Consider the following 11,870-nt stretch of genomic DNA (forward strand, 5'->3'; position numbering starts at 1 on the left):
TGATGGACAACTGGTTTTTTAATCACCTCCATCTTGCTTCTGTCCCCAAGTTCTCAATGATTTCCAGATCCAACTCACAAATAGACAAATAGAGATGTGGAAAAACCATTCTAAAATCTCCCAGATGCTCTCCTGTTCTTACCTAATTCCATGTATTCAATAATATGTAGACAATGTAGCTAATTCTACTGACTGTATCTGAAGACTAACAATATTCAGCAAGTTTGAATGAGGTTCAAGTGGGTTGCAACCAAATTTTTTAAAAAGAAAAATCAACAGAGAAAATTAGAGCTCATATATATATACTATTTTTATCTGGTTATTTTTAAATCTATGGTAGCCACACAAAATGTTTCTTTTCACAGGCCAACAGTTTCACTGATTATTGAAAACTAATAAAAAGAGGTTACTTTTTTTTTTTAAAGGATACTATTGTTGCTCCAACATATTGAACTGATTCCATGCGGTGACGTGTGCGGGTTGAATTTATCCACCAATGTCAGAAATGAAGCGTCCCATATTTTAATATCATCTCCTGATGAAGCAAATCTGAGGCTTTCCTGCATGACTGAGCCTATGAAAAATTTAGAACAACTTATTTAGAACACAATTGTGAAAATGAAATTTAAGAGTTGAAATGCCCCTAATCTAAAGGAAGTGGCGTTACTTGTCCATTTCTGTCCATTTTTATCCCAAACAGCATGCAAAACACACACACACACACACACACACACACACACACACACACAGTACACGTGATCTAAGCACCAGCCAACTGCATACTCTTAGCTCTTAGCTCATCCTTCCAAGAGTCCCCCTAGCATCTACAATAAACCCAAGCTCCTCAGCCTGCCTCCCAGGACAGCCATTCCTGTGTGACTCTCTCCTACCTCTCCTGCCTGAGGCCACCAGATCTGGATACCGGCCTTCTTCACGTCTACATCAAGCCAAGGTCATCCTCACCTTAGTGGCTCTTCACCTGCTGCTCCCCTACCTGGAAAGTTCCCCCCAGGCTCCCCTAAACCATCTCCTTATAGTTCCGGTCTCAGCTCAAAGCATCTCTGCTTCTAAAAGACAGGTTCCCCACCTGCTGTAACAAAGGCAGCCCTGTACCAGCTAACCTGTATTCCAATGCACGTTTCCCCTGCCATGGAACATCTGTTGTCTTATTTGCTCCCCTAACAACGTCTGCATCCTCACACAGGAGTTTTGAAATATTCCTGATCCATAAGTACTCCACAAAGAAATGTACTAAATAATATTCTCATCTTTAAAAAAAAAAAAAAACAAAACAAAACAAAAGGGAGGAGGGAAGGGCTGGAGAGATGGCTCAGAGGTTAAGAGCACTACTGTCTGCTCTTCCAGAGGTCCTGAGTTCAATTCCCATCAACCACATGTTGCTCACAACCATCTATACCCTCTAATGGCCTCCTCTGACATGCAGGTGGTACATGCAGATAGAGCACTCATACACATAAAAATAAATTAATTAACTTTTTTAAAATGTAGCCTAAGCTGGCATTCCTAGAACTCTGAATCCCCTTATCCCAAGTTTTCCAAACTCTAAAACTAGCAACATGGTTAAAGAAGCTGCCACTTGTGCCATGGCTTCTCCCTTTTTGTTCAGTGTGATGCTCCAAACACGTAATTCTGACAAAGTGATGCCATAAGCCAAAACTATCTAGAAGAAAGCAGAGAGGGTGCTCTGGGCACTCTGAAGAGCTGCAAGTAATATGCATTTAAAAACAGATGGAAGCTTTAATCCCAGCACTCAGGAGGCAGAGGCAGATGGATCTTTGTGAGTTCCAGAAAAATCTCTGTGAGGTCAGCCTATTGTTTTTGAATTATCTGTATTAATAGTATTATCAGTATGCCCAGCTAACAACCAATTAAGACACTGACCCTTTTTATATTTTAAAATAGCCTTAGTTACCCTAGGGCAGGGCAGATACCAATCCTCTAAACTACTTCCCATAGTGGGGCAGGTATGGGATCCCTGTCCCAATCCCATGCGATCTGCTCCTAATAATTTCTATCAAGCTACCTCCCATCCATAATCCCAAACACGTGCTAATGTTCTTCACCTGGGCCAAACCCTTCATCCTCGCCAGCCACGTGCTTCTCCTCCATCTAACCCATGTCGGCCTTCCACTCGTCCTCTCCGCTTCAGGTTTTTCTCCTTCTTCTCTAGGGACCCTCTTGTCTTCCCTCAATCCTTCTTCCTCTTTCTCTCTATAACCCTAGGAACCTTAGCCACACCTCTATCTCCTCTGCCCGGCCCAGGTGGGATGGCTTTTTATTAATCAAAAGGTGGGTCACAGAGACAGCAAGCAGTAATTAGCATCAAAATACATTAGGCCATCCCCCAACAGCAGCCTATTCTACAGAGCTAGTTCCCCAGGACAGCTAGACACACACACACCAAAAACAAAAAACAAACAAACAAAATCTGGGGGGTGGTGGGGGGAGGGACACAAGAGAGAAGAAAAGAAATATACTCACACCCAGAATGGGTGGTACAGGAATACTGTATTGTAGGTGGTGGCGCACCCCTTTAATCCCAGGCAGAGGTGGTTTGTAGCCAGCCTGGTCTACAGAACTAGTTCTAGGACAGCCAGGGAGACACAGGGGGGAAAACTGCCTTTAGCCGGGCGGTGGTGGCGCACACCTTTAATCCCAGCACTCAGGAGGCAAAGGCAGCTGGATCACTGTGAGATTGAGGCCAGCCTGGTCTACAAAGTGAGTCCAGGACAGCCAAGGCTACACAGAGAAACCCTGTCTCAAAATACCAAAATAAATAAATAAATAAATGCCTTTAAAAAGAAGCAAACAGAGCCAGACGGATCACTGTGAGTTCGAAGCCAGCCTGGTCTACAAATCGAGCCCACGACAGCCAAGGCAACACAGAGAAACCCTGTCTTAAAGAAACAAACAAACAAAAAAGAGTACTGTATTATTATCCAATAAGAAACCTTTGACAATAAAACTAACTCTATTGCCTGTATCTAAAGACTAATATAAGGGAATGAGCTTGAATGAAATGGGTTGCAAGCCAGTTGCTTTGTTGTTATTTGTAAATAAAATCACTGGAGAAAACCAGAGCACAGCATATGTACTATCTTTTAATCCATGTTTTTTAATCTATGGAAGCCACACAAAATATATTTCTTTTTCTAGGTCAACACCGTTTCATTGATACTTCAAGTCTAATAAAAAAGTGGTCACTTTTTTCCCCTAAAGAATACTATTGCCGCTCCAACGTTGAAATGATTTTATCCACCCCTGTCACAGACCAGACCAAAAGCTGTCACAGACAGGCCCGCATTATCATCAATAAAGTACCACACTTATCTCTAAGGAGCTCCAGAGAAGAAAATAAAAAGCATAAACCATCCGTTTCCAAAAGGGGGGGAAAAAAGTATTTTAAAGTTTATGGAAAGCATCAAACTTTTAGCCAGAAACTCCCATGATTCATTGTGCTTTCAGGTTACAGTAGTGTATGGGTGGTCCCGTGGTAGAAGGGGCCCTGCCAGGTGCTGCTAAAAACTTTTCGAGTCACCTGTTGAATTGCAGCAATGTTTCTACTTGGTGACCACAACATGTACCCTATGTCCCCTTGTTGCCCTGCTCAAGGAAAAACAAAGCGTGCCAAAGTAGAACTCTTAAGAGCAGCGAACACAACTGCAAGATGTTGCTTCTACGACCCTACAAAAGGTGCCTGCTGGGCAGTGTGGAGCAATAGTGGGTGCATCAAGGGTCCCCAAAGCTGAGTTAAGCAACCCGCCCAGCTTAAGGCGATGCTGACTTTACAGAGTCTTCTTCTCCCCGGTTCCCTCGCTGGGCTTCTGAGATCTGACATCAGTTCCTCGAGAGGGGGGTATCCCCCGAAAGAAGAGCTACAGCGACCAACGGCACACTTGGCTGAAGAAGAGTTCTCCGGAGTCGCCTTTCTCTGGAGCCCAGACCGAGGGCGGCTGCGCTCAAAAGCTCCCGCAAGGAGCGGGACCTGAGCCTCTCCGGGTGAGCTGCCCGCCGGGGGCAACTCTCGGGTCGGCGACCCCGTCCCGTCCCGGGCCACTCTCCGCCGCGCGCCCCGGCCCGCGCAGCGAAGGGCCTTCTGAGAAGGCCGGCCCCGGGGTCCCCCGCCACCCTCCCTGGCCCTGGGTACGGTGCTCACAGCCCCGCTACCCAGCGGAAGCTCACCTCTCAGGCTTGGGGCCACAACGGAGGGGGCCCGGCTCCACCCGCTCCTCGGTGCGCTTCCGGCTCCCGCCTGGACTGTTAAACTTGGGCGGCCGGAAGTCCCGCCCCAAGTGACGTCACGGGAGAAGCCGCGCTCTGAGCGTTCTGCTGAGTGGCAGCCCACCCTGGGGCGGTGCAAAGGAAGTTATTCTAGCCTGTAGCTCCTGTGCCTTTGTCGCTGTGCCAGGCGCCTTGTTAGGCTGTGAGTGTGTGCACTAATGGGCTTAGCATAGAGGAATAAGAGATCTGTGAACACACAGGGTCCTTGACCTGATAGAGTGTAGGAAACTAATGCTAAAAGTTCAGTATGTAAGCGGAACTGTGGGAAGGCAAGCCTTTGAATCCCAGAACTCTGGAGGCAGAGGCAGGTGGATCTCTGAGACCAGCCTGATCTACACAGTGAGTTCCAGGACAGCCAATGTTAGACAGAGAAGCCCTGTCTAGGGGGCCAGGGGAGGACAAAACAACATCGTAAACAATTGTGTATGTAAAGAAAGAAAATAAAAGAAATATCTAACTGCTCCCCCCCCCTCCAAAAGAACCGAACTCTAACCCTGAACCCTGAGAAGAAATGCAGAGATGACTTACCCTTTGAGGTAGCAATCTTCAAATCTCAGGCATCACATGGTGCCTCAATGAATAGTGAGTAATCTTTTGATTACTGGCTCAATGAATAGTGAGTAATCTTTTGAAGGAAATTTGTCTCACGTTGGAAAGAGGACGATAAGCTGAGTTTTCCAAGGTTCTTGCTGAAAGACTGCTCTATTGACGATCTTAACTTCGATGATTGATGGGGTGTTTCTATGGGAAGTGTCACTCTTTTGTCCCAGGTGTGCACAGATGTGTTTCTGGTCTAGATACATAATGTCGCAGTTATCTGAACCCATGTCACAAACAAGTGGAAACCTACTAGGTCCCAATCCCCACCGCCTCAGGTAGAAAATGAAGTCCTACCTGGCTTCTGGAGTCTGGTGGGAAGCAACCATAAAATGCAGACAACTGGCAGCATCTGCTGCATGTAAGCTGTAGCTTCTTGTGGTGTTTTTATCTGATTTTTGCCTGGGATTTGGCCCAAAACATTGAGATCTGAGAAAGCAGAGTAAAGGAGAACTGGAAACAGATGAAATTAAAAAAAAAATGCTTCCAACAAAAATTATACATTTCTAACACTGAAACCCGCAAGAAAACTTCAGACTTTATTATATGGTATGGGGGAGGATGTAGACACCAAGATGGTTTCTATGTTAAAAGTGAGATATTTTATAACAATAAAAGTAAGCTGAGCACAGTACCTCACATAACTAATTCCAACACCCAAGAGACAGGCACAAGAGTGGCCTTGAATTCAAGGCCAACCTGGGCTACACAGCAAGACATTATCTGAGAAGAAAACAAGAGCAAATAAGATTCTCTAGATGAACAGAACTGGTGTGTGTGTGTGTGTGTGTGTGTGTGTGTGTGTGTGTGTTTTAACACTAGAGTAACTTACAGGTCATATCCCAGCTAGACAACAATGGAAAAGTCTAAGAATCCAGTGGCTGCTTAGTCCACACAGCTCGGTGTCTCAGCTGGTCTTGAGTAGATGTCAGAATCCTGAAGACGTGGCCTCTACTACCAGTGAGGGAATAAATTTTCCAGAGAGTGAGGGTGAGCAGGCAAAGAGAAAAAGCTTCTTTCTCCTTTGTTTCCTGCGTGGGCTGCCAGGAAAAGGTGTGGCCCAGATTGAGGGTGTGTCCTCTGAGATGTAATGATCAGAATTTACCCTTGAGTCTTACTGTTTCAAATGATCCAGTTACCAAAATTGCCTCGTAGGTGTGCCCAGCAGTTTTGCTTTTCAGTTCCTCCCATTCCATAGGGAGTCCGGTTGACAATCAAGACTAGCCACCACAGGGGCGTGTTCATAATCGTTGTTGAAAATGTCAACAGAATTCCCTCTTAGTTGAGAGGGAGGGATCACACTAGTGTCGACGAAGATTGGGATGCTGTTGACTATCAGCATTCCTGGAGCACTCTACCCCACCCCACCCCCAACAAACGCAAGATTACCGGTCTCTTCAACTACATATCTGTAAAAATAAACAAAAGGCTGAAGAATTAAAAAGGTTATAATCGATTTGTAAAAGAATATATTTTACAGCCAGGCGTGGTGGCGCACGCCTTTAATCCCAGCACTCAGGAGGCAGAGGCAGGCAGATCGCTGTGAGTTCGAGGCCAGCCTGGTCTACAAAGCGAGTCCAGGACAGCCAAGGCTACACTTAGAGACCTTGTCTCCAAATATATATATATATATATTTTACAGACCAGGTTCTCTGATCATAATGATGCCAAGCACAAACTGAATATCACATATTTTAGGTAAGCTGCTGTGGACCTTCTCCACTTCCCATGCCCTCCCGCACCCAATCCTCAAGGTCATCCCTAATGCTGAAATGGAAGACTGGGTACAGTATCTCCAAGGTATACCTCCTATGGATACCATAGACTGTCCCCCCATGGCCCTCCCTCACCCCTCATCACTGAGTTCCAGACCCCACCTTGGCTGGATACTTCCTGATCAACCAACCACAGGACATGCCTGCCAGAAGACCAAGTAGGCTGCCCACAGCCTTTCTCCACTCTCTCTGTTCCCCTAGGCCCAATTCTCATGGTCATTCCTACCTAGCACTGCAACAGACCATCTCTCCCCAACCTTCTCTTCCTCCAGCCTTCAACACCAGCAAGCATCCCCCCTGAACTCCCCTGCAGAGCAAACCAGGAAAGCAAGACAACACACAACCAGCACACTCTTTGAAAACCCAGAAAGGAAATAGAAACTAAGGCACAAAACATGCACCTAACAAAGGCACGCCCAGAAGCCAGCAGCTAGGCCCATAATCATCCCAAACCCAAATGCCTAGATGCCAGCATAAGAACACAATCAATAACACCCAGGGCAATATGTCTCCACTAAAGTCCAGCTAGCCTATAGGCCACAGGTCCTGAATATTCTAACATAGTTGAAACACACACACACACACACACACACACATAGAGGAATGTTAATTCAGAACATGTCTGTTCTGGCAAGAGATCATATTCAAAGTTCTTCTAGGTCTGTGTGATCTAGCTGGAATACAAACACGCCTTTAATCCAGGAGAAAGAGGCAAACAGATCTGAGTTCAAGGCCAGCCAGGTATAAAGCAAGTATCATATAAAGAAAAGCTTAAGTCCAGGCGTGGTGGTACATGCCTTTAATCCCTAAGGAAGGTAAAGTTAGTTTGTAGAAGGAAGCACCTATGTTTGAAAATGACCTCTAATTGAGTGGCAGTAAGGGTGATGAATCAAACAAGATTTGACAGAATAGGGTATGCCCAACTCTCATGAAAAAAGAGAGGAAAGGAAGCTACTTAAGAGGCAGTTTATAGAGAGAGGAGGCAGTTTTACCAGGACAGTAATAGAGAGATGGGTTGCAGAGAGAGAACTCAGGTAGGATGGAACAAGCCAGAAAATGAGAAGAAGGAAGAAGATTAGAGCTGATTTCTGAGTTAGTCTGAGACCAAACAAAGCGATTCCAGGCCAAGAGAGAAGCCAGATTAAATAAGTCAGCTGGGAGAAGAGTTTGAGCCAGAACAGCTGGGTTGAACCAGGCAGCCCAGAGTTCAGAAAGAACAAGTAAGGGTGAGCTTATTAAGCAGTAAGTCTCAGAGGCTGAAAATATTCTAGGCCTAGATTAGATTGTACAGAGGCTAGAAGCTTCCAGGACTATGCCTAGGTTAGCAGGAGGTAGTACGCCTCCAAGATAACAATTGAGCCAGGGGAATAAAATTACTTTTACATACACACACACACACACACACACACACACACACACACACACACACACATACACACACACACACACGGGGATGGGGTGGGGGGGAGAGAGAGAGACAGACAGACAGACAGACAGAGACCGAGAGAGTTTAAAACCAACTATATGAAGATGATAGAGGTCCTTAAAGAGAAAATAAATAAATATCTTAAAGAAATCCAGGAAAACACAAATAACTTGAGGAAATGATAAATCCTTCAAAGAAAGCTACAGCTAGACTGTCTCGACCCAACGCTTCCCAATAATAACAGTGAGTTTTTATTATTATTTATATAGCTCGGGCCTTTTATAGCTTAGGCTATTTCCCAACTAGCTTGTATAACTTAATTAACCCATCTTTACTAATTCACATTTGCTATGTGGCCCATTTCCTCTCCTCATTTCTAGTAAGTCCGACTTCCTCCATGCCTGGCTGGTGAATCTCCCGCCCCTCTCAATTCTTCCCCCCGGGTCCTATCTCTGCCTGGAAGCCCCACCCTTCCTCTCCTGCCCAGCTAGATGCCATCAGCTCTTTACTAAGCCAATCAGAAGGTGAAGGAACAACAGGGCAAGTGATGCTTCATAAAAATTGCAATAGCAAAGTGCAGCTTGTACTCAACTCTTGGCCTGTACAGGATGAGATCCTGCTGTTAAGGTTGAAGTCTGGTGTTTCAGGATAACCTCTAAGTAAGAACATCCAAGAGGAGTAGGCAGCAAGAAATACTCAAGCTGAGGGATGAAATCAATAACATAGAGACCCAGAGAACAATAAGAACCAACTCCTTTGTTTCATTGATTCTTACAAAGAGTTGGTTCTGTGAGAAATTAATCAAGATAGACAATCCTTTATCCAAATTTACTAAAAAAAAAAAAAAAAAAAAACTAATAAAATAAGAAAAGAGGGCCATAACAACAGACACAGAGGAAATCCAGAGAATCATAAGAGCATACTTTAAAAACTTGTATTCCACCAAACAACAAAATCTAAAAGAAATGAATGATTTTCCCAATGGGTACCACTTATCAAAGTTAAATCAAGAATAGATAAACAACTTAAGTAGACCTATAACCTCTAGTGAAATAGGTGCAGTCATTAAACTAAATTCTCCCAACCAAAAAAGCCTGGGACCAGACAGTTTGAGCACAGAATTTTATCAGACTTTCAAAGAAAAGTTAAGCCCATACTCCACAAAATAGAAACAGAAGGAACATGGCCCAATTAATTTTATGAGGCCACAGTTACCCTGCTACCCAACTACATAAAGACTCAACATGAGTTGAGGAAAAACCAATTTTCCTCATGAACACCGATGCAAAAATAGTCAGTAGAATATTTGCAAACTGAATCCGAGACACATCAAAAAGATCACTCACCATGAGCAAGGAGCCTGCATCCCAGAGATGCTGGAATGGCTCAACATTCCAAAATCAGCACATGTAGTCTACACGATAAATAAACTGAAAGGAGGAAAAAACATGTGATCATCTCATCAGCTGCCAAAAAACCTTTGAAAAAAATTCAACACCCCTTTGTGATAAAAGTCCTGGAGAGACTAAGGCTACAAGGGAACATACCTAAACACAGTGCAGGTAATAATATACAGCAAGCCTATAAACAACTTCCAATTAGATGGAGAGACACTGAAAGCAATTTCACTAAAATCAGGGACAGACAAGGCTGTCCTCTCTCTTCATACCCATTCAATATATTACTTGAAGGGACTCCAGCCAGCATTGCCTGGTAAGCAATGACTCTGACAGACCTTGTCCTTCTTCCCCATTCCCTCTGCCTTGCTAAAAAACTGTTAGATTGCATTGCTAAAGCTAACAACCAAAGCCTATTCCCTTATTTGGCCACTTCCTCCTCCTGAAGCTGACTATCAAGGTCCAGCAATCAAAGTATTGAAGTCCAGCAATCAAAAGCCCCCTATGGTTCACCTACTACACTTGCCCAATCAAAACACAGCACCACATCCTAGCCCGTTGTCAACGGAGGCAGAAATACACACCAGAAAAAAAGAAAGCATCTTCTGACAAATAATATTTGTTGAAAGATGCTCCACCGTACAACAAGAATATTTGCTCAACTGTGTTCATAGCAACTTTATTCGTAATAGCCAAAATCTGGAAACAACTTAGATTCCCCTCAACCGAAGAATGGATAAAGAAACTCTGATACGTTTATACTATAGAAAATAAGTTAGCTAAAGCACAGCCATTTTTTATTTTAAAATAAAACAACAGCCGAGGCTTAAACTTTCCACTATCACGCCTGCTACTCCCTACCCACAATTCACCCACCCAAAATACTTAAACCACATCCTCATGTCGGATCCAAAACACCTGCAGGGGGCCGACGGACCCCCAAGGTCGACGTACCTAACACTTGAACCCTGACCAGTCATTTTAAATGTCATCTCTGTTAGCCAATCAGTTGTTGACTAACCACTGTTGTTGAATTCTGCCTCTGTAAAGGGCATTTAAACCCTCAGCCTTTGCAGGACAGGGTCTTCCATCTCCTTGGAGCTTGGTGGACCCTGGCGCGTAAGCTCAATAAAGTTCTTTGCTTTTGCATTGAGCTGTGACTCCGACTCTCACTGGGCTTCCAGAAAGAGACTCCCGAGATTCGAGTGCCACAACACGATGTATCAAAAACAAGAAAATCTTGAAATTTACAGGCAAATGGATGGAACTAGAAAAGATCATCCTGAGTGAGGTAACCCAGACCCAGAAAGGCACACACGCTATATTCTCACATATAAGTGAATATTATTAGGCCAACATAGATGTCCTCTGAGAGACTCTACAACACGGGGTATGAGGTCAGATACAGGGAGTAGCAGCTGGACTCTGGGAGAAGCACTGAGAGTTGCATGGAAGAGTGGCGGGGGGGACAGAAGAAACTGGGGTCGGGGGAGTGTCAGGAGCTCCACAAGGAGACCATCAAGCCGGCGGATCTGGACCCAGAGGGGCTGCACAAACTGATGGCCCAGCCAAAGGCCATTGTAAGCAGAGAACCTAGACCTCCTGCTGAGATGTAGCCAAATGACAGCTCACTCTCGGTGTTGGCACTGGGGAGGGGAGTGGGGCCTGCCTCTGACACGAACTGTGGTGCCCGTGATTTGATCACTGCCCCTTGGCAGGGAGGCCTTGCGGGCACAAAGAGGAAGAGGATGCAGGCTACCCTGAGGAGACCTGGTAGTCTGGGGTCAGAGAGTGGGGGAGGAAGAACCCCTCCCCTTCCCTCCACCCCCTCCAACCCTGCCCTGTCAGAGGTCTAGGGGAGGGGAATAGGGCAGAAGAGGAAAGATAGGAGCGAGAGGATAACAATCATGATGTAAGTTTGAATAAATTATCATAAATAAATAAAAAATTTTAAAGATATGTGTCTAACTGGATGTCTACATATAAAAGAGTGTGAATAGATAGGTACATACTTATTACCCTTCACAAAACTCAAGTTCAAGTGGCTCAAAGACCTCAACATAGAATCAGATACACTGAATCTGAGAGAAGAGAAAGGGAGAACAGCCTCGAATACACTGATGCATGAGACAACTTTCTGAACACTTTATCAACACTTGATAAATGGGACCTCATAAACCTGTCCCAAAGGTTTATGAGCAGCCAAAGAGGCAGCCTATAGAAGGGATTTTTTTTTTTTAACCAACTCGGCCTTTAGTAGAGGTCTAACATCTTGCTGGGTGGTGGTCAGTGCACACCTTTAACCCAGCATTTGGAAGGCAGAGTCAGGCAGATCTTCAGGTTTGAGGCCAGCCTCATCTATAAAGTAAGTTC

The 11,870-nt window shown here is 44.8% G+C and overlaps 1 protein-coding gene and 1 long non-coding RNA gene across 6 annotated transcripts in view; both read right to left on the reverse strand.

Moving 5' to 3' along the window:
- NEDD1 (NEDD1 gamma-tubulin ring complex targeting factor) overlaps positions 1-4,312 on the reverse strand; it is a 52,869-nt gene extending 48,557 nt beyond the window's left edge. For 2 of the 5 annotated variants that reach the window (XR_014781998.1, XM_084796152.1), the window contains exons 1-2: positions 2,085-2,336; positions 431-574 (exon numbers count right to left, since the gene is read on the reverse strand). Coding sequence is in view for 4 of the 5 variants with exons in the window: in XM_084796152.1 (XP_084652278.1) it covers positions 431-574; positions 2,085-2,130 (190 nt within the window). In the remaining variant the exon portion in view is untranslated. The other 3 variants (XM_084796155.1, XM_084796154.1, XM_084796153.1) reach the window with 3 other exon arrangements.
- Positions 4,313-4,984: 672 nt separating this feature from the next.
- Positions 4,985-6,064, reverse strand: LOC311604503. The gene is made up of 3 exons (XR_014781524.1): positions 5,732-6,064; positions 5,197-5,328; positions 4,985-5,095 (listed from the first exon to the last, which is right to left on the reverse strand). It is a non-coding gene; the product is annotated as an uncharacterized lncRNA (long non-coding RNA).
- Positions 6,065-11,870: the final 5,806 nt, after the last annotated feature.

Source organism: Acomys minous (genome assembly GCF_964271855.1).
Source record: "Acomys minous genome assembly, chromosome: 9".
Lineage (NCBI taxonomy): Eukaryota > Metazoa > Chordata > Mammalia > Rodentia > Muridae > Acomys > Acomys minous.